The sequence below is a fragment of the Hyla sarda genome, chromosome 6 (assembly GCF_029499605.1).
Source record: "Hyla sarda isolate aHylSar1 chromosome 6, aHylSar1.hap1, whole genome shotgun sequence".
In the NCBI taxonomy this organism is placed as follows: Eukaryota; Metazoa; Chordata; class Amphibia; order Anura; family Hylidae; genus Hyla; species Hyla sarda.
The window spans coordinates 272161497-272183179 of NC_079194.1; the positions used below are offsets into that span (position 1 = coordinate 272161497).

A 21683-nucleotide genomic window follows, 5' to 3' on the forward strand; every position below is an offset into this window, starting at 1 on the left:
GTTTTTTCCTCCTCACCTTCTAAAAATCGTAACACTTTTTTTTTATATTTTCATCCACAGACTAGTATGAGGGCTTGATTTTGCAAGACCAGTTGTCCTTTGTAATGACATCACTCATTTTACCATAAAATTTATGGCACAACCAAAAAAATACTATTTGTGTGGGGGAAATTAAAAACCACAATTTTGCTAATTTTGGAAGGTTTCGTTTTCATACCGTACAATTTACAGTAAAAATGACTTATTCTGTGGGTCAATTCGATTAAAATGATGATATCCATGATTATATACTTTTCTAATGTTGCAAAAATTGCAAACTTTTTAACCAAATTAGTACGTTTAACCCCCTTAACCCCTTAAGGACTGAGCCCTTTTTCACCTTAAGGACTCGGCCATTTTTTGCAAATCTGACCACTGTCACTTTAAACATTAATAACTCTGGAATGCTTTTAGTTATCATTCTGATTCCGAGATTGTTTTTTCGTGACATATTCTACTTTAACGTAGTGGTAAAATTTTTTGCTAACTTGCATCCTTTCTTGGTAAAAAATCCCAAAATTTGATGAAAAATTTGAAAATTTTGCATTTTTCTAACTTTGAAGCTCTCTGCTTGTAAGGAAAATGGATATTCTAAATAAATTTTTTTTTTATTCACATATACAATATGTCTACTTTATATTTGCATCATAAAATTGATGAGTTTTTACTTTTGGAAGACACCAGAGGGCTTCAAAGTTCCGCAGCAATTTTCCAATTTTTCACAAAATTTTGAAACTTGCTTTTTTTCAGGGACCAGTTCAGGTTTGAAGTGGATTTGAAGGGTCTTCATATTAGAAATACCCCACAAATGACCCCATTATAAAAACTGCACCCCCGAAAGTATTCAAAATGACATTCAGTAAGCGTTTTAACCCTTTACGGGTTTCACAGGAATAGCAGCAAAGTGAAGGAGAAAATTCACAATCTTCATTTTTTACACTCGCATGTTCTTGTAGACCCAATTTTTGAATTTTTGCAAGGGGTAAAAAGGAGAAAATTTTTACTTGTATTTGAAACCCAATTTTTCTCGAGTAAGCACATACTTCATATGTCTATGTAAAGTGTTCGGCGGGCGCAGTAGAGGGCTCAGAAGGGAAGGAGCGTCAAATGGTTTTTGGGGGGCATGTCACCTTTAGGAAGCCCCTATGGTGCCAGAACAGCAAAAAACCCCACATGGCATACCATTTTGGAAACTAGACCCCTCGGGGAACGTAACAAGGGGTAATGTGAACCTTAATACCCCACAGGTGATTCACGACTTTTGCATATGTAAAAAAAAAAAAAAAAAAAAATTTTACCTAAAATGCTTGGTTTCCCTAAAGTTTTACATTTTTAAAAAGGGTAATAGCAGAAAATACCCCCCAAAATTTGAAGCCCAATTTCTCCCGATTCAGAAAACACCCCATATGGGGGTGAAAAGTGCTCTGCTGGCGTACTACAGGTCTCAGAAGAGAAGGAGTCACATTTGGCTTTTTGAAAGCAAATTTTGCTCTGGGGGCATGCCGCATTTAGGAAGCCCCTATGGTGCCAGGACCGCAAAAAAAGCCCACATGGCATACCATTTTGGAAACTAGAGCCCTCGGGAAATGTAACAAGGGGTTAAGTGAACCTTAATACCCCACAGGCGTTTCACGACTATTGCATATGTAAAAAAAATAAAAATTTTTTACCTAAAATGCTTCTTTTCCCAAAAACTTTACATTTTTAAAAAGGGTAGAAGCAGAAAATACCCCCCAAAATTTGAAGCCCAATTTCTCCCGAGTACGGCGATACCCCATATGTGACCCTTAACTGTTGCCTTGAAATACGACAGGGCTCCAAAGTGAGAGCGCCATGCGCATTTGAGGCCTAAATTAGGGATTGCATAGGGGTGGACATAGGGGTATTCTACGCCAGTGATTCCCAAACAGGGTGCCTCCAGCTGTTGCAAAACTCCCAGCATGCCTGGACAGTCAACGGCTGTCCGACAATACTGGGAGTTGTTGTTTTGCAACAGCTGGAGGCTCCGTTTTGGAAACAGTGGCGTACCAGACGCTTTAATTTTTATTGGGGAGGGGAGGGGGGCTGTGTAGGGGTATGTGTATATGTAGTGTTTTTTTACTTTTTATTATTTTTTTGTGGTAGTGTACTGTAGTGTTTTTAGGGTACAGTCACACGGGCGGGGGTTCACAGTAGTTTCTCGCTGGCAGTTTGAGCTGTTGCAGAAAATTTGCTGCAGCTCAAACTTGCAGCCCGATACTTACTGTAATCCTCCGCCCATGTGAGTGTACCCTGTACATTCACATTGGGGGGGACATCCAGCTGTTGCAAAACTACAACTCCCAGCATGCGCTGACAGACTGTACATGCTGAGAGTTTTAGTTTTGCAACAGCTGTAGGCACACTGGTTATGTATCACGGAATTTGTGACCTTACTGTGTTTCAAAACCAGTGTGCCTTCAGCTGTTGCAAAACTACAACTCTCAGCAGTCACTGACAGCCAACGGGCATGCTGGGAGTTGTAGTTATGCAACCAGCAGATGCACCACTACAACTCCCAGCATGCACTTTAGCTGTTTGTGCAAGCTGGGAGTTGTAGTTATACAACAGCTGAAGGTACACTTTTCCATAGAAAAAAATGTGCCTGCAGCTGTTGCAAAACCATAAGTCCCAGCATGCCCATAAGGGAATGCTGGGAGATGTGGTGGTCTGCCTCCTGCTGTTGCATAACTACAGCTCCCAGCATGCCCTTTTTGCATGCTGGGAGCTGTTGCTAAGCAACAGCAGGAGGCTGTAACTCACCTCCTGCTGCTGCTCCATCGCAGGCTGTCCCTCGCCGCCGCCGTCTCTCCTGGGGCCCCGATCCCAACATTGACGCCGGGGATCGGGGTCCCCAGCACCGGGGGTCGTCTTCCCGCACCCGCTCTCCGGAAGAGGGGCGGAGCGGGTGCGGGAGTGACACCCGCAGCAGGCGCCCTGATTGGTCGGCCGGTAATCCGGCCGACGAATCAGGGCGATCGTGAGGTGGCACCAGTGCCACCTCACCCCTGCTGGCTCTGGCTGTTCGGGGCCGTCGGAGACGGCCCCGAACAGCCAGTAATTCCGGGTCACTGGAGACCCGATTGACCCGGAATCGCCGCAGATCGCTGGACTGAATTGTCCAGCGATCTGCGGCGATCGCCGACATGGGGGGGCATAATGACCCCCCTGGGCGATATGCCGGGATGCCTGCTGAACAATTTCAGCAGGCATCCGGCTCCGGTCCCCAACCGGCTAGCGGTGGGGACAGGAATTCCCACGGGCGTATGGATACGCCCTGCGTCCTTAAGGACTCGGGATGCAGGGCGTATCCATACGCCCTGCGTCCTTAAGAGGTTAAGGACCCAGCCAATTTTCACTGTAGTACACGGCCATTTTTTGCACATCTGACCACTGTCCTTTAAAACATTAATAACTCTGGGATGCTTTTACCTTTCATTCTGATTCCAAGATTGTTTTTTCGTGACATATTCTACTTTATGTTAGTGGTAAAATTTTGTCGATACTTGCATCATTTCTTAGTGAAGAATTCCTAAATTTTATGAAAAAATTGAAATTTTTAGCTTTGAAGCTCTCTGCTAATAAGGACAATGAATATTCCAAATAAATTATATATTGATTCACATATACAATATGTCTACTTTATTTTTCCATCATAAATTTGACATGTTGTTACTTTTGGAAGACATCAGAGGGCTTCAAAGTATAACAGCAATTTTCCAATTTTTCACAAAATTTACAAAATCGAAATTTTTCAGGGACCAGTTCTGTTTTGAAGTGGATTTGAAGGGCCTTCTTATTAGAAATACCTCACACATGACCCCATTATAAAAACTGCACTCCTCAAAGTATTCAAAATGACATTCAAAAGGTTTAACCCTTTAGGTGTTTCACAGGAATAGCAGCAAATTGAAGGAGAAAATTCAAAATCTTCATTTTTTTACACTCTCATGTTCTTGTAGACCCAGTTATTGAATTTTTACAAGGGGTAAAAGGAGAGAAATCTTCCTAAAATGTGTAACCCAATTTCTCTCGAGTAAGGAAATACCTCATGTGTATGTCAAGTGTTCGGCGGGCGCAGTAGAGGGCTCAAAAGGGAAGGAGCGACAGTGGGATTTTGGAGAGTGAGTTTTTCTGAAATGGTTTTTGGGGGGCATGTCACATTTAGGAAGCCCCTATGGTGCCAGAACAGCAAAAAAAAAAAAAAAACCCACATGGCATACTATTTTGGAAACTACACCCCTCAAGGCACATAACAAGGGGTCCAGTGAGCCTTAAACACCCCACAGGTGTTTGACGACTTTTCGTGAAAGTTTGATGTGTAAATGATTTTATTTTTTTTCCACTAAAATGCTAGTTTTCCCTCAAATTTACAATTTTTACAAGGGGTAATAGGACAACATGCCCCCCATAATGTGAAACCCCATCTCTTCTGAGTATGGAAATACCCCATATGTGGACGTCAAGTGCTCTGCTGGCGCACTACAATGCTCATAAGAGAAGGAGCGCCATTAAACTTTTGGGAAAAAATAGTTTGGAATGGAAGTCAGGGGCCATGTGCGTTTACAAAGCCCCCCGTGGTGCCAGAACAGTGGACCCCCCCACATGTGACCCTATTTTGGAAACTACACCCCTCACAGAATTTAATAAGGGGTGCAGTGAGTATTTACACCCCACTGGCGTTTGACAGATCTTTGGAACAGTGGGCTGTGCAAATGAAAAATGACAGATTTTAGGAACAGTGGTATGTGAAAATGAAAAATGTAAGATACCTGTGGGGCGTAAATGCTCACTGTACCCCTTATTACATTCTGTAAGGGGTGTAGTTTCCAAAATGGGGTTACATGTGGATATTTTTTTGCGTTTGTCAGAACCGCTGTAAAATCGGCCACCCCTGTGCAAATCACCAATTTAGGCCTCAAATGTACATGGTGTGCTCTCACTCCTGAGCCTTGTTGTGCGCCCGCAGAGCATTTTACGCCTACATATGGGGTATTTCCGTACTCAGGAGAAATTGCGTTACATATTTTGGGGGTCTTTTTTTTTTTTTTCCTTTTAACGCTTGTGAAAATAAAAAGTATGGGGCAACACCAGCATGTTAGTGTAATTTTTTTTTTATTTTTTTACACTAACCAGCTGGTGTAGCCCCCAACTTTTCCTTTTCATAAGGGGTAAAATGAGAAAAAGCCCCCCCCAAAATTTGTAGTGCAATTTCTCCCGAGCACGAAGATACCCCCATATGTGGCCCTAGCCTGTTTCCTTGAAATACAACAGGGCTCTGAAGTGAGAGCGCCATGCGCATTTGAGGACTAAATTGGGGATTGCATAGGGATATTCTACGCCAGTGATTCCCAAACAGGGTGCCTCCAGCTGTTGCTAAACTCCCAGCATGCCTGGACATTCATTGGCTGTCCAGAAATGCTGGTAGTTGTTGTTTTGCAACAGCTAGAGGCTCCGTTTTGGAAACACTGCCGTACAATACGTTTTTAATTTTTATTGGGGGGACAGTGTAAGGGGTGTATATGTTGTGTTTTACCCTTTATTATGTGTAGTGTAGTGTTTTTAGGGTACATTTGCACTGGCGGGTTACAGTAAGTTTCCCGCTAGGAGTTTGCGCTGCGGCAAAAAATTTGCCGCAGCCCAAACGAAGCAAAAAAAACTTACTGTAAACCTGCCCGTGTGAACGTACCCTGTACGTTCACCTGGGGGGGCAAACCTCCAGCTGTTTCAAAACTACAACTCCCAGCATATACTGACAGACCGTGCATGCTGGGAGTTGTAGTTTTGCAACAGCTGAAGGCACACTGGTTGGAAAACCTTCAGTTAGGTTCTGTTATCTAACTCGGTATTTTCCAACTAGTGTGCTTCCAGCTGTTGCAAAACTACAACTCCCAGCATGTACTGATCACCAAAGGGCATGCTTGGAGATGTAGTTATGCAACAGCTGGAGGTACGCAACTACAACTCCCAGCATGCCGAGACAGCTGTTTGGGCATTCTGAGATTTGCAGTTTTGCAACATCTGGAGGGCTACAGTTTTAGAGACCACTGCAAAGTGATCTCCAAACTGTGGTCCTCCAGCTGTTGCAAAACTACAAATCCCAGTATGCCCGGACAGCAAAAAGCTGTTTGGGCATGCTAGGAGTTGTAGTTTTGCAAGATCTGGAGGGCTACAGTTTAGGGACCACTATATAGTGGTTTCAAACTGTAGCCCTCCAGCTGTTGCAAAACTACATATTCCAGCATGCCCAAACAGCTGTCTGGGCATGCTGGGAGTTGTAGTTTTGCAACATCTGGAGGGCTACAGTTAGAGACCACTATCTACTGGTCTCAGACTGTACCCTCCAGATGTTGCTAGGCAACTCACCGGCTTCTGTCGGATCCAGCCTCACGACGTCGCCGCCCGCCAATCTCCGTCGCCCGCAGCCTCCGGATCGGTAAGTGGATCTTCGGCGCCGATCCCTGTCGGATTTCCCCGTCCTGCCCCGCCTATTGTGGGTGGGCAGGACGGGGAAAACTAAAGTAAACCCCCGCCCCCGATCTGCTATTGGTGGTCGCGTCTAGACCACAAATAGCAGGGATAGGAGGGGTGGCACCCCTGCCACCTCACTCCTATCTCTTCAGGGGGTTGTTGGTGTCATGGACATCCGCGATCCCCCTTCTATTCCGGGTCACCATAGACTCGTAATCGTGCAAATCGCAAGTGTGAATTTACTTGCCATTTGCCGCGATAGCCGACATGGGGGGGGGGGTGATGACCCCCCCCTGGGCCTTTGCACGGGATGCCTGCTGAATGATTTCAGCAGGCATCCCAGTCCGATCCCCACCCGGTGCGCAGCGGGGGCCGGAATTGTCCATGACGTACGCGTACATCATGAGTCCTTAAGTACCAGGGTGTCATGAAGTACGCGTACGTCAAGGGTCCTTAAGGGGTTAAAATCCCTCTATTTTGAAGACCTATAACGTTTTCATTTTTCCGTATAAGCGGTGGTATGAGGGCTCATTTTTTGCACTGTGATCTGTACTGTTTATTGATACCATATCTGTGTGTATAAAACTTTTTTTTATACTTCATGCAGTTCAGCTTACAGGATCATTAACATTATATTTTAATAGTTCAGACCTTTACGCACACTGCAATACCAAATGTTTAATAATTTTTTTATTCTTTTTGGGGGTAAAATGGGGGGGGGGGGGAGGGACATTTTACACTTTTTTTATTGGGGGAGGGGATTTAATTTTAACTCTTTAATAGTCCCCATATGGGACTATTTATAGCAATCAGTTGATTGCTAATACTATTCAGTGCTATGCATAGGGCATAGCACTGACCAGTGTTATGGGCTATCTTCTGCTCGATCTCGCACCAGAGCAGAAGAAGCTGGGAAGGCAGAGGAGGCAGATGAGGACCTCCGGCCTCCATGTTAACTGATCTGATCCCTGCGGCTGATCAGATTAGCTGAAAATGTAGCCATGCTGCCGCAGATGCAGTGATCTGTATTGATCGCGGCATCTGAGGGGTTATACACGCAACCGCGGATGTTGGCCATTACTGACGGGTCCCTGGCTGCTATCAGCAGCCGGGACCTGCCACACATGACCCGAGCATCGCTCCAATGCTCGCGATCATGTACATGACGCAAATGTACATCCTGGTGCGCGAAGTACCGCCGCTCCTGGACATACATTTACGTCCACGGTCGTTAAGGGGTTAAATTAATTCAAATTGAATGATGAGTTTAGCCCTGGGATACAAATACAGTAAGTTTCCTTCATATATCATTATCCCAGCTACCTGTCACTTGCTTGTCTCCATAGTCCTTTCCTAATCAGACCTTATGCCTACAATAAAATTCCATACAGGGGTGATTTGACCTAAATCCAGGAGATGAAGTAGAAAGAAAAAAAATAGACCTTTTGTTAAGATTCAAAGTACACGTTTGGATTTGTAATATACAGGTTAAATGGTTCTGATTTGGTACCACATGTGTGCCCCCCCAAAAAAAAGAAAAAATTAATTTACCATCTTTTTTAAATAAAGCTTGGTCCTGGAAAAGATAATGTGTACTTGACATTTTAAAACGTTGTATTTCTGTACTGTTGTGTGCTGTCTGTCATACAGTATTTATTTAATTCAGTGGTTTTCACACTTTTTTTTTTTTTTTTTCTTTTAGATCTGTTAAATTCTTTTACAAAAGACTGGATTGTTTCAAGTAAGTAAATATTATTCGTCTTGAAGTGTTTAGTTTTTCTCTCTCTTTATCTTGGTTTTCTTATCCTCCCTCATACATTTGTGTGTCTTCTCTTTAAATATGAAGGGTCCTTATGTCTTTTTTTTTTTTTTTCTTTAATCTCTATGCAGGCCAAAGTGTGCCTCCTTCCGTTCCCTATGTGGAGATCATTGAACAGCCAAAGCAGCGTGGTATGAGATTTCGATACAAGTGTGAGGGGCGTTCTGCTGGAAGCATTCCTGGAGAGCGGAGTACAGACACAACTAAAACACATCCCACTATTAAGGTCAGTACTAATTTTTATTACTTCTCAAATCTTATTATGCACTTAAAAGTAGGGTCCAACTAGTGGATCCTCTGGAGACACTACTACAAGGGCAATATAGTGTTACATAGCTGATATTGTGTAGTGGTTCCATGCTGGTGTTTACTGTGTTAATATGTGGCTTAAAGCAGTTTACCCATGCACTTACCCCACACCGTTAAATGCCAGCCTGTTACTTTCTGCTGATGGCTCTGTGAACTCAGTGTAACATCAAATTAGAGCTGCCCAAGTAGATTTGTCAAGCAATCATTAAACTAGTGGATTCTATTTTCTCTAGACAACTGATGGCATTTGCCCAGCCTTCATGGAGGCTAGCTAGTCACCATTATTAAAGAAAGCCATCACTGCCTTGTATTGCTGGAAGTTATAGTTTTGAAACCTCTGGAGGTCCGCAGGTTGAAGACCACTGCAGCCCTAGTCATAATCCAGCCCCCCCCCCCCTCCCCCTTTTTGTTTTGTACTCTCCTCCCCTCGGCGGGAAGTTAGGGTGAGCTGGTCTGGGCCATCTGTGCTGCAGGGACCGTCCGGTGGGGATGGTTAGTCATTGCGGGCTGTCCATTTTCACCTGGGGGCCCTCTTTTCAGCGCTTCGGGCCCTCTTCTCCGCGCTTTGTGAGGTTGGCTTGACGACGACACACTTTGGCTTGACGACGACGTGACGTTTGCTTGCGTTGCCAAGGCAATGTCACTAGTCCGGGGCTGGGCCCAGAGCGGAGAAGAGGGCCCCCCCCCCCCCCCAGTGAAAATGGACAGCCCGCAAACTACTAACCATCCCCACCCGACGGTCCCTGCAGCATAGATGGCCCGGACCAGCTCACCCTAACTGAGAGGGGAGGGGAGTACAAAACAAAAGGGGGAAGGGGGGGCCTGGATGAAGACTAAGGCCGCAGTGGTCTTCAACCTGTGGCCCTCCAGAGGTTTCAAAACTACAACACCCAGCATGCCCGGACAGCCGATGGCTGTCCGGTCATGCTGCCAGTTGTAGTTTTGCAACATCTGGAGGTCCGCAGGTTGAAGACCGCTGACAAGAGATTGACAGGCGGAGAGTTCACTCGAGTAGAAGCCGAGGGGGGGGGGGGGGGGGGGGGGCGTTTTCAGCACGAAAAATCGTGCTGAAAAACTCGGCTTATACTCGAGTATATACGGTATGTATGTATGTTACAGCTTGTCATCCGAATAGTATGGTAATTACATGAGGAGGAGTTTAGTTATAAAGTGTCACGCCAGTAGTAAGGAGATTACATGAGAAGGTTTGTTACGGTGGGTTACCACAGTAGTAAGGTTGTAGTAATGGGTGTAGCCAATGGGCGGAGTCAAGGGGGTGGAAAGATTAGCTTTTGCCTAGGATGGTAAAAATCCTTGCAACAACCCTGGAAGGATTAAGATTTTTAAATAGAAGTAATTTACAAATCAATGAAAATCTATAGCTTATGCCTCTAGGACCTCACCAATGGTGCATAATGGTGTGGGCAATAATAGATATAACAGCGTTTGCTCAGAGATTGTTTTTTTTAATTCAGATTATAAAAATATGTAAAACAATGACAAATAACACATTGGCACTATCTAAAGAAAATCCCACTGGGCCCTAGTGGGATATCCAAAATAGAATATAAAAAATAAATAATAAATATAAAAATGAATTAGTGTTCTAATGAGTCCATGAGTCTGCAGATAAAAAAATAATAAAAATAAAATCCGCAAAAGGTGTAGATGGATATCTGGTTTTGTGGCAAAATAATTTTTTAACAAAGTCAAATGTAACAAAAAGTCATTGATCAAAAAATGAATGGATGATACAGAGTATCTCTCACCACTGCTTCTGGCTTGATAGATTTTGGTGAATGAATCGCAGCCTTGTGTTCCTCATATGCCCCAATATGATGGAGTGGGGCACAGGTTAATACGTCTCCCTTAGCAGCCCCGTTGGCAGGGGGGCGCAAATAGATGTTGCGTACCGTGGGCTCCGATGGCGGAGGAGCATACAGCAGATTTCAGTGCTGGGGACCTCGTTCGCTGGCCGGCTTACTACAGATGGCACTGGTCTGGCACTCCGGCAGGAGTGTCAGTCTGCTCGGGAGTGACAACGGGTCTGGCGGTGATGGTACGCCGGGAGCGGTAGAAGGTCCGGGGATGGCGTCCCACGTGGAAGCAGGAGGTGAGGCTGTGCGATGTAATAGATAGTAAAGTTGCAGCCAGGCAAGGCGGAATAAGACTGGTTTAACTCTTCTGTTGCCAAAAACATATGTGTTTGCAGATGGACACTGATGATGGCTGTGTGAACAGTGCCAAATTCCTAAACGCGTTTCTGGGTGGTGGGAAACATGAACCTGCGACCCCTTCCTCAGTAGAAATGTGTATATGATAAAATTTAATAGTAACTCTGTTTTTGTAATAAATTTACACCTGATGGTGGTTAATGACAATTAAGAAAGCACGGTCTTTGGATTATAATGGATTGACTCTTAGGTCTAGCAAAATAATGGAGTGGAGCAGCTCTTTGACAATTAAAAAATCGGATAATAAAATAGGACGTTATTCACACCCTATTAACTCTGGTATCGATCATGTTGCTTACAGTGGAACAATGTAAAATAAACGATAGATCAATTAACTACAACTGATAAACATGGATTCACTGTGAACAGAACAGTAAAAAACTGTTATACTAAATAGACACATTCAGGGACATAGATAAATGAAAAAAATGAGTGCTTGTAATAGAAATGAAAAAAAGGTAAAGAATGGTATGTAGAAAAAATATAAAAATAAAGTAGGAATGTAATGTAGGAAAAATGTAAAAATAACATAAAATTAGATAAATGAAAATAAATAAAAATGAAATTAAAAATAAAATATATGAAATAAAAATTGTGTACAAAAGTATGTATATAAAAAATGTGCAATGGTGGAAAACAGATAATAGCACAAAAGGGAAAAGAGGGTAATAGGGATTGAACACGGAATATCTGACACAGTTTTAAATTTATTTATTTTTTTATATTCTATTTTGGATATTCCACTAGGGCCCAGTGGGATTTTCTTTAGATAGTGCCAATGTGTTATTTGTCATTGTTTTACATAATTTTTATAATCTGAATTATAAAACAATCTCTGAGCAAACGCGGTTATATCTATTATTGCCCACACCATTATGCACCATTGGTGAGGTCCTAGAGGCATAAGCTATAGATTTTCATTGTTATTTATTATTGTTGCCGGTGGGGTCCGGCTTTAGCTTTGACTGCCTCGGTCCTTCTGTTGTGAGCTGCACCTAATTTTAAGTTTTTTAATTTACAAATCAGTTTAACTTTTGTGGCACCAGTTGATAGTAAAAAATAAATAAATAAATTAATAAGTGGTCTCCCAAACGGCGCCTCGACTTTACCTGTGCATGGAGCAAGGTCGACACACCCCTCCATGCATCTTTATGGGAGTGCTGGAGACGGGCAAGTGTTCATGTAGTTGTGTAAATAGCTTACTTTCAGGTTCTTTTCCTGGATAACCCCTTTAAGATTCTAAGTACTTGTGGGTAAAGGAGTAGCCATTACCCATTTGTTAGATGTGGTACTAGAGTGGGGTAAGCCTCTGAGGGTAAAACTTTTTGCGCTTAGTCACATGCAAGAAGTGCTTCTGAAATGCTACTGTTAACCTGCAGTCTGGGGGGGGGGGGGGGTGGGGGGGGTTCTCCCCCCTACCTATGGGCAGAGGCTTGCTATTAAAATTGAAAACGGCTTATACGTACTGCAAGGATTTCTCCCTGGGGATAGCTCTGGGATCGTCCTTGACACAGCCACAGGACACGTTTTATACTTCAATCACAATAAACCGTCATAGTACTTTATGCAAGTCTGGCCCCTTGCCAGCTTTATTAGACAGGTTGCAGGATAAATAAAAACAAAGACAGGAACCAAACAAAACCCTAGACCATCTAGTCACAAACTAAACAATCCAGCATGCCCTAGCAATTGGTGTTTTTTTTTCCTGGCCAGTTAAACGTATGCCTCCTGCAACCTTCTACTCACTGTTCACAGCATTTGCAACCTCTTGCTGAGTAACTTGTCCACATCAGTCTTTGGGGATACTCACAGCTCGGGCTGTGTGTTCCTCACCAGGACCCCTGCCTCTCCCCTACAACCATCTTGCTGTCTTTTTAGTGAGATCCCCAACTATTCTGTCGGTCTTCCTTTTTAAGCACACTTCCCCTTTCTGCTAACTCATTAATTAGGCCACAGGTGGAGGTTTCTCCAGGGTTAGCTAAGGAAATACACCCTTTCCTTTCCACACTGTCACAGTACCTTTTGTGGCTCCCCGCAGGTCTCCCTTGTCAAAGCGCTCTGTCTGGAGGCCAATGTGTCTTCTTCTTCCAGGTGCTGCAGAGAGTAGCCTCTGCAGGATGTATGTCACAGCGCCGCTCTCCTAATCACTGACTGAGAGGAAACAGCCTTAGCCTTTTCATCTTGCGTCCATGTCCAGGAAGGTTATTTAGTCTAGTGACCCTTATACTTTTGAAAATTATTTGCAGCTGTAGTCACAGGAACATCAAAGTGTTGGGAGAAGGGTTTATATTCTTTTCTTTTAACTTTTGTCTATAATCTTCTTTGTAATCTCCTGAGACAACTCTCTGGTCCATGTTCTGTGTGGTACAGGCCATAATACCTGACAGCACAGTGACTACTTTTGACTATTTAAATAGGTGTCTCTAAACACGTATCAGTCGGCCGGCCTATGTCCCTGTCCCTGTCAATTTATTTCCTATGTTTTTTTGGGGGGTACCATCATTTTTGTCCAGGACCATTTAATTATTTCGTTTTTCAAAATGTTTCAGTTGACCCACAATTCAATAGCAATGTCTGATTTTCATCACTTACATTTCAGTATGTGTTTTTTTTTTTTTTTTTTTAACTTTTGTTTATTTCAAGTTATTTAATGGAGCATTGTGGGTTTTTCTGACTTTAACCAAAGGGTACTAACAACTTTGGCTATGTCAGTACTAGAAATAGATGGAAAAAGAGAATCGAACTGCACCATGTCTACCTAACCTGTGGTAGTCTGCTGTTTCTGTGCATATTGGCTGCCATGCTCAGCCTTTTGCTCCCCAGGCATGCTGGGAATTGTAGTTTTGCAACAGCTGGACGCACCCTGGTTGGTAAACACTCCACTACATACAGAGGGCATGACAACCCAAGATCCTTATTTTTTTTTTTTTTTGCAGCATGTTATATATGAAGAGCCAAATGGATTGAGTATTTTTCAAAAATAGTTTTAATGTTACTTCTAACTTATTAACCCCTTAAGGACCAAGCCCGTTTTAACCTTAAGGACTAGGCCAATTTTATTTTAGAGTTTTCGTTTTTTCCTCCTCTCCTTCTAAAATCCAAAACTTTTATATTTCAATCTACAGACCCATATAAGATCTTGTTTTTTTTTTTTTTTTTTTTTGCGGGACCAAATGTAGTTTGTAATGAAACCTCTCATTTTTAACATAAAATGTACAGCGAACCCAAAAAATATTTTTTGTTATGGAGGAAATTTAAATGAAAACCACAATTTTGCACATTTTGGAGGGTTTCATTTTCACACTGTACAATTTACAGTAAAAATTACATGTGTTCTTTATTCTGTGGGTCAATACGATTAAAATGATACCCATGGCTAGATACTTTTATATTTTTGTACCGCTTAAAAAAAATCTAACTTTTTGTACAAAATCAGTAATCTAAAATTGCCCTATTTTGACCACCTATAACGTTTTCATTTTTCCGTGTATAGGGCGGTATGAGGGCTCATTTTTTGCGCCGTCATCTGTACTTTTTATCGATTCTACATTTGCATGTATAAAACTTTTAGATCATTTTTTTTATTTTTTTGGGAATAAAATGTGACAAAAAAAGCAGCATTTTTGGACTTTTTACGTTTACGCCGTTCACCGTACGGGATCATTAAAATTATATTTTGATAGTTTGGACATTTACGCATTCGGCAATACCAAATATGTTTATATTTTACGCTTTTGGGGGTAAAATGGGTAAAACTGACAATTTTCACTTTTATTGGGAGGGGATTTTTCACATTTTTCAATTTTTTTTTTTTCCTTTTTTTCTTTACACTTTTTATGTCCCCATAGGGGACCATCTATAGCAATCATTTGATTGCCAATACTGTTCAGTGCTATCGGCTATCTTCTGCTCTGGTCTGCTCGATCTCACACCAGAGCAGGAGACGGACAGAGGCAGGTAAGGGGACCTCCGTCCGTCATTACAGATGATCGGATTGCCGCGGCAGCGCTGCAGGCGATCTGATCATCTATTTAAACGTGTGCATTGCAGCAGATGCCTCAGTTACCGGCAGATCCCCGGCTGCTGCTAGCAGCCGGAACATGCAGCGTATGACCCGAGCACCTCTCTGATGCTCGCGGTCATACACAGGACGTAAATGTAGGTCCTGGTGCGCGAAGTACCGCCAAACAGGACGTACAATTACGTCCGTGGTCGTTAAGGAGTTAAATGAAATATTCTCTCTTCACTGTGTGTGCGCAGAGATAGCTGGACTGCTCACTCTACTCAAGCTAAAAGTGAATGCTGGTTCAGATTTATTATGAAGGGTCTTTTTCCTATTAAACTATATAAATCAATTTGAGTCCTTTTTTATAATATGCTGGCTGTAGATTAAACCAAATTATAAACATTGTACATTCATTTAAAACAAAATTCTCCTCCTTAAAATGTGTTGTAATGTGTGCTGTGATCAGTGCAGAAAGATGATAGATTTTATTTATTTTTTTCTTATGAATTTTTACTTACAGATAAATAATTACCAAGGACCAGCCCGTATAAGGATATCTTTGGTTACAAAAGATGCACCCTATAAACCACATCCTCATGAACTCGTCGGAAAGGATTGCAAAGATGGTTATTATGAGGCTGACTTGTCACCCGATCGTAATATTCACAGGTAAATATTGACATTCTAAATTATCAATCCTCCAATGACACAAACAACGGTATGTTCTAATATTGTGGGTCTCTCCAGGTGCAGCATCCATAATGTTAGAACATACCATAGGGCAGGGCTCGACAAATCCCAGGCACCAGGTCAAAATGACAACTGAGAATTCAGTAGTTGTGTCTAGGTTTATGTCAGCTACTTCCAACAAACTACTGCATTTGTTGCCTTAGGATTACTAGTGACTTAATGCCAACCAATGTGACTGGTGCCGCAGGACGATGAAAGATGGAGAGAGTCTATTCCTATGTGAGCACCGTGCTCTGCTAGCACAACTAGCTCAACGTCTGGGTGTAGCGAGGCAGCAGTGCTCAAGTGGGAATAGGCTCTCCCGTCATGCGGACAGGAGAGTGAAGAGAATATGCAGCAGAGGGGACTGAGGCCAGTAGACATGGAAAGCCAGCTCTCGACTCCATTGCGCACAACAGGAAATTTACATATTGGCAACAGGAGTTATAAATTGGGAACCAGACCACAGACTTTTTCTTAATCAGGTTTACCCGCAGAATGAGGGAAATACCTGTGTAGAGAAATATTTGTGCAGTTGCCTAAACCCACCAGTCAGAATACTTCTTTAATTTTTCAGAGGCCTTTTTAACACCTTAAGGACACAGGGCATACATGTATGCCCTGCGACTGCTCCCGTTCGTGTTGCACGCTCAGGAGCTGAGTGTGTGTCACAGCTGGATTGTCCATGTCTATCAGCTGCCAGGACCTTTGGCTAATTCTGGCCATCACCTATGCGGGCAATGTCGTGCATTAACTCTTTTGACGCAGTGATCAATGTTGATTGTGGTGTCTAAAATTTAAAAAAATCCCCGCTCCTCAGTGGGGTTGATCCCATCACAACAAATATGGTACCAATAAAAACTACAGGTCACAGCGCAAAAAAAAAAAATAAATTGGCCCTCATACATCACTGTATACAGAAAAATAAGTGTTTTTAGGGACAATTTCAAGAATACAACATTCTTTAGAAATGTCATTTTTACCGAAAAATACACTGCATAGAAGCAGAAGCCCCAAATGTTGTTTTTTTTTGTTTTTTGAATTCACCCAACAACTAATTTTTTTTAAATGTAAAATGAAAACTAAATGTAAAATAGAATGCACTCTTGTGGTATCTAATCTCTGCTCACCATCACAGGCTAGGTTTACTTGACCTTAATACAGTCTGTTATATTGTATCCTTTCAAGATGGATTTTTTTTTCATATTCTTCTTTCCCGTATGTTAATGTATTTTAATTAGTTTTCAGAATTTGGGCATTCAATGTGTGAAAAAGAGGGAAGTGGATGATGCTATCTCACAACGAATTCGGACAAATAATAATCCTTTTAATGGTAATGCATAATTGTACCACATACACTTGTCTTGTGATCCTATTTATTTTACAGTTTTGTTTTAAATAGTATATTATTAATAATAATAATAATAATAATAATAATAATAATAATAATAATAATGTTGTTTTTTTTATTTATTTATTTTTTTTATTTTATTTTTTTTAGTCTCTGTTGAAGAGCTGAAGTCTGACTATGACTTAAATACAGTCTGCCTTTGCTTTCAAGTTTACATTCGTGATCAGACCGGAGTGCTCGTTCCACTTCAGTTTGTGGTTTCTCAGCCCATTTATGATAACAGTAAGTCACTTTCTATTATAGGATACATCTTTTGAAATCCCTTTTATTTTTTATATCCAGTAACTGAGGGGGTCTGATTTATGACATTTGTTTCCTACACGGAATGGAAATATGTAGATTGGTCACCTAGTCAGGTGTGTGGTTTCAAATGCTGAATTTAAGAAGGGATGCAATATCTAGGACATTTTTATACTGACTCCATTTCTAAATGGATTTGCCAAGCCATTCATGTAGCTTGGCTCTAGCCACTGTTTGGACAGGGAAGACAGAGTCTTGTATTGACCAGATAGGTAACGTGCTAACTTGATCTTATTCTTATTTCCATCATTACAGACTTAATATTGATACCGTTATCCTTGACACGTTTTCTTGATAAGAGCGAAAAGGTGCATACTTTTTGGTGTTGTCAGGGAAATAATCCAACCATTATTTGCTACTATTAGGTCAGACCAGGGTCAGATGACAAAATGAAAGACTACTCCTACTGGCTTTTTTTTTTTCTATTAAGGAAAACTTACAGCGGCACTAGATCCAATATACAGGGTTAGAGCAGGTGAACTGAATTACAATGAGTAATCGCTTACTGAATTTCCAGTCCTGTTCTTGAAATACCCGTTGTATTATACCATTTGCACTGATAAGCCTCTGGGCATGCAGTGGGGCAAAAAAGTATTTAGTCAGCTACAAATTGTGCACATTCTCCCACATAAAAAGATGAGAGGCCTGTAATTTTCATCACAGGTACACTTCAACTATGAGACAGAATGGGGGGAAAGAATACAGGAAAGCTTATTGTAGGATTTCTAATGAATTAATAGGTAAATTCCTCGGTAACCTACAAACAAGGAAGTTACAGGTCTGTGAGAGCCAGAAATCTTGCTTAATAGTCTCCTCTGTCCTCTTGTGACCTGTATTAATGCCACCTGTTTTGAGCTTGTATACAGGTGTCTTTTATACTGATAACAAGTTCAGTCAGGCTCCAAACTCCACTATTGCCAAGACCAAAGAGCTGTCGAAGGACACCAGAAACAAAATTGTAGACCTGCACCAAGCTGGGAAGACTGAATCTGCAATAGGCAAGCTGCTTGGTGTGAAGAAATAAACTGGAAGCAATTATTAGAAAATGGAGGACCTGCAAGACCACTGATAATCTCCCTCGATCTGGGGCTCCAGGCAAGATCTCACCCCGTGGTGTCAAAATGATCACTAGAGTGGTGAGCAAAAATCCCAGGACCACACAGGGGATCTAGTGAATGACCTGCAGAGAGCTGGGACCAAAGTAACAAAGGCTACCATCAGTAACACACTACGCCGCCAGGGACTCAAATTATGCAGTGCCAGACATGTCTCCCTGCTTAAGCCAGTACATGTCCGGGCCCGTCTGAAGTTTGCTAGAGAGCATTTGGATGATCCAGAAGAAGATTGGGAGAATGTCATATGGTCAAATGAAACCAAAGTAGAACATTTTGGTAAAAACTCAACTCTTTGTGTTTGTAGGAGAAAGAATGCTGAGATGCATGGGGGTGGAAACATGCTTTGGGGCTGGTTTTATGCAAAGGGACCAGGACATCTGATCCGTGTAAAGGAATGGAAAGAATGACTTGGGCAATGTATCGTGAGATTTTGAGTGAAAACCTCCTTCCGTCAGCAAGGTCATTGAAGATGAAACGTGGCTGGGTCTTTCAGCATGACCATGATCCAAAGCACACAGCCCGGGCAACAAAGGAGTGGCTTCGTATGAAGCATTTCAAGGTGGCCTAGTGGCCTAGCCAGTCTCCAGATTTTAACCCCATAGAAAACCTTTGGAGGGAGTTGAAAGTCTATGTTGCCCAGAGACCAACCCAATGCATTACTGCTCTAGAGGAACTCTGCATGGAGGAATGGGCCAAAATACCAGCAACAGTGTGTGAAAACCTTGTGAAGACTTACAGAGAACGTTTGACCTCTGTCAATGCCAACAAAGGGTATATAACAAAGTATTGAGATTAACTTGTTATTGACCAAATACTTATTTTCCACCATAATTTGCAAATTCTATAAAAATCAGATAATGTGATTTTGTTGAGGTATACCTATAATGAAAATTACAGGCCTCCCTCATCTTTTTAAGGGAAGAACTTGCACAATTGGTGGCTGACTAAATTATTTTTTTGCTCCACTGTATCTGTACTGAGGTGATGGGGGCAGGAATGCCGGGTATACTGTGTTCCGCCTCCCATGCACAAAGCTAAACTAGTATCTCTGGAACTGAACCATGGTTCTGAGTAATTTTATACCTCATTGTAATCGGTCAACCTGCACTATAACCCTGTGTATCGGGTTTAGTGTGGGTGTACCTGCTGTCAATTTCAATATTAAATGAGTAGTCTACTGAAAAGGTTTTTTGAGTCAGTTGTGCCCGGGCTGAAAAAAAAAACTTTAACTCACTTTACTCTGTTCCCCAATAGCTCTACTACAGCTGTTCATTCCTCTGGTCTTCTTCCTCCTTCTGTGTGCACGGATCGTCACACTGCGCTCAACCTATCGCAGAGATATCGCGCCTTGGCTGGTGATAGGCTGAGCTCAGTGTGATGATCCATGCACACGGAAGAAGGAAAAAGACCCAACAGCTGTAATGGCACTAGGGCGTAACAGAGGAAGGTGAGTTAAAGTTTTAATATAAAAAATTTTTTTTTTCCAGCCTGGGCACAACAGACTCAAGATACTTTTCTGTAGTCTACTCCTTTTTAAAGGTTTTTACATATTTAGCAAACACTTCAATAGATGGATAAAACAGAATTTTATTAAACATTAAAACCCATGAGACTTCAGACAGTATGTACCAATATACAATAGTAATGCACTGTCACTTTATATTTGTCACAGTTTTGTGTCATGCGCTTTATATCATCATGAATTCCAGGAGTTTAGATCATTTATTTAACAAGCATTAGCACGTTGATATTACAGTTTTGCCCAAATAATATATCTGCTACATATAAGGGGAAGGGGATGACTGACATATCAGAGCCACCTGAGGAAGGCGCCGAAACAGTAACTGTTGGGGTTGTGGGGCACCAATATAATATGTGAGTAATTTTGCCACCATGCATATTATTGCACTAACTCTTATGTTATGATAGAGGTCCAGTGAAGTAGGTGGACACTATTCTGGGTTATTCTAATGATCCTATTCCAGTATTTGTCCATATAGCATTAGTGACTTTTATTAGATTCATGATTGATATATGATTATACATACTGTCACAAAAGTGTAGGGCAACGGGTTGATTTATGGTATGGTGAATATAGTGAGATCATATTTTTTGGACATTTTTCATACATGATAGTAGGGCTGGGCGGTATGACCAAATATGTGTATCGTGGTATTTTTGTGACTTTCGGCGGTTCCACAGTATATAACGGTATTTCCCCCCCCCCCCCCAATTATCAGCCCAGCGAGCCACATTGGGGTAAATACTCACGTCACCCGCTAGCGCAGCCCACCTCGTGCTGTTTGTTGCAGCCGCCGGCGCTGACACAAGGTAAACAAAATAAACTAACACATGTTCCGACGTCGGACAGCTGTCAGCCTATCACCGGCCGCAGCGATGTTCCGCCTCGGCCGCTAATAGGCTGAGCCCACTATCATGTAAGGAGCTCTGGACGGCTTCTTACATGACAGTGTGGCTCATCCTATCAGCGGCCGAGGCGGAACGTCGCTGCGGCCGGTGATGGGCTGACCAACGTTCCATTCCCTAGGAAGCAGATGAGGCCGGTACCTGACCAACGGGAGGTAAGATAAAGCTTATTTTGTTTTTTGCAGCCCGGGCAGAGGGATACCGCACAGTATAGGGCAGTGGGCTTCAACCTGCCGACCTCCAGATGTTGCAAAACTGCAACTCCCAGCATGCATGCTGAGAGTTGTAGTCTTGCAACATCTGGAGGTCTGCAGGTTGAAGACCACTAGTATAGAGTGTCAGCGCTGGCGGCTGCAACAAACAGGAGGATGGGGATGGGGACAGCGCTGGGCTGATAATTAATTGGGGGGCAGAACAGCGCTTGCGGGCAACATATGATTAGTTCCCCAATGTGGGGATAGCCTAGCGCTGGGCTAATTCATTCATTCCTGAGGGGGAGGGGCCAAACCGGTATTGCGGTATAGGTTAAAATTCATATCGTGCAGCACAAAAATGTCGGTATTCGGTATGAACCGGTATACCGCCCAGCCCTACATGATAGTAGTGTAAATAATGGTGCATACTACTGTATTAATATTGGGCCCTAAGCTTCATATTGTATGTTGGTAAATACAGTCTGTGAAGTCTCGTGTTTTAATGTTTAACAAAATATTTTATCCATTTATTGAAGTGTATGCTCTACACTTTTCTGGTGAGCAAGGATTACAAGTAGAGTACTTAGTACTTATTTTTGGCTTAGTGAACA

At 42.3% G+C, this 21683-nt stretch overlaps 1 protein-coding gene across 2 annotated transcripts in view; it reads left to right on the forward strand.

Moving 5' to 3' along the window:
• Positions 1 to 21683, forward strand: part of RELA (RELA proto-oncogene, NF-kB subunit) — a 55965-nt gene that overhangs the window by 10573 nt on the left and 23709 nt on the right. For both annotated transcript variants that reach the window (XM_056527307.1, XM_056527306.1), the window contains exons 2-6: positions 8231 to 8269; positions 8419 to 8573; positions 15417 to 15565; positions 16867 to 16958; positions 17127 to 17258. In XM_056527307.1, the coding sequence (XP_056383282.1) occupies positions 8231 to 8269; positions 8419 to 8573; positions 15417 to 15565; positions 16867 to 16958; positions 17127 to 17258 (567 nt within the window). The remainder of the gene's footprint in view (positions 1 to 8230; positions 8270 to 8418; positions 8574 to 15416; positions 15566 to 16866; positions 16959 to 17126; positions 17259 to 21683) is intronic.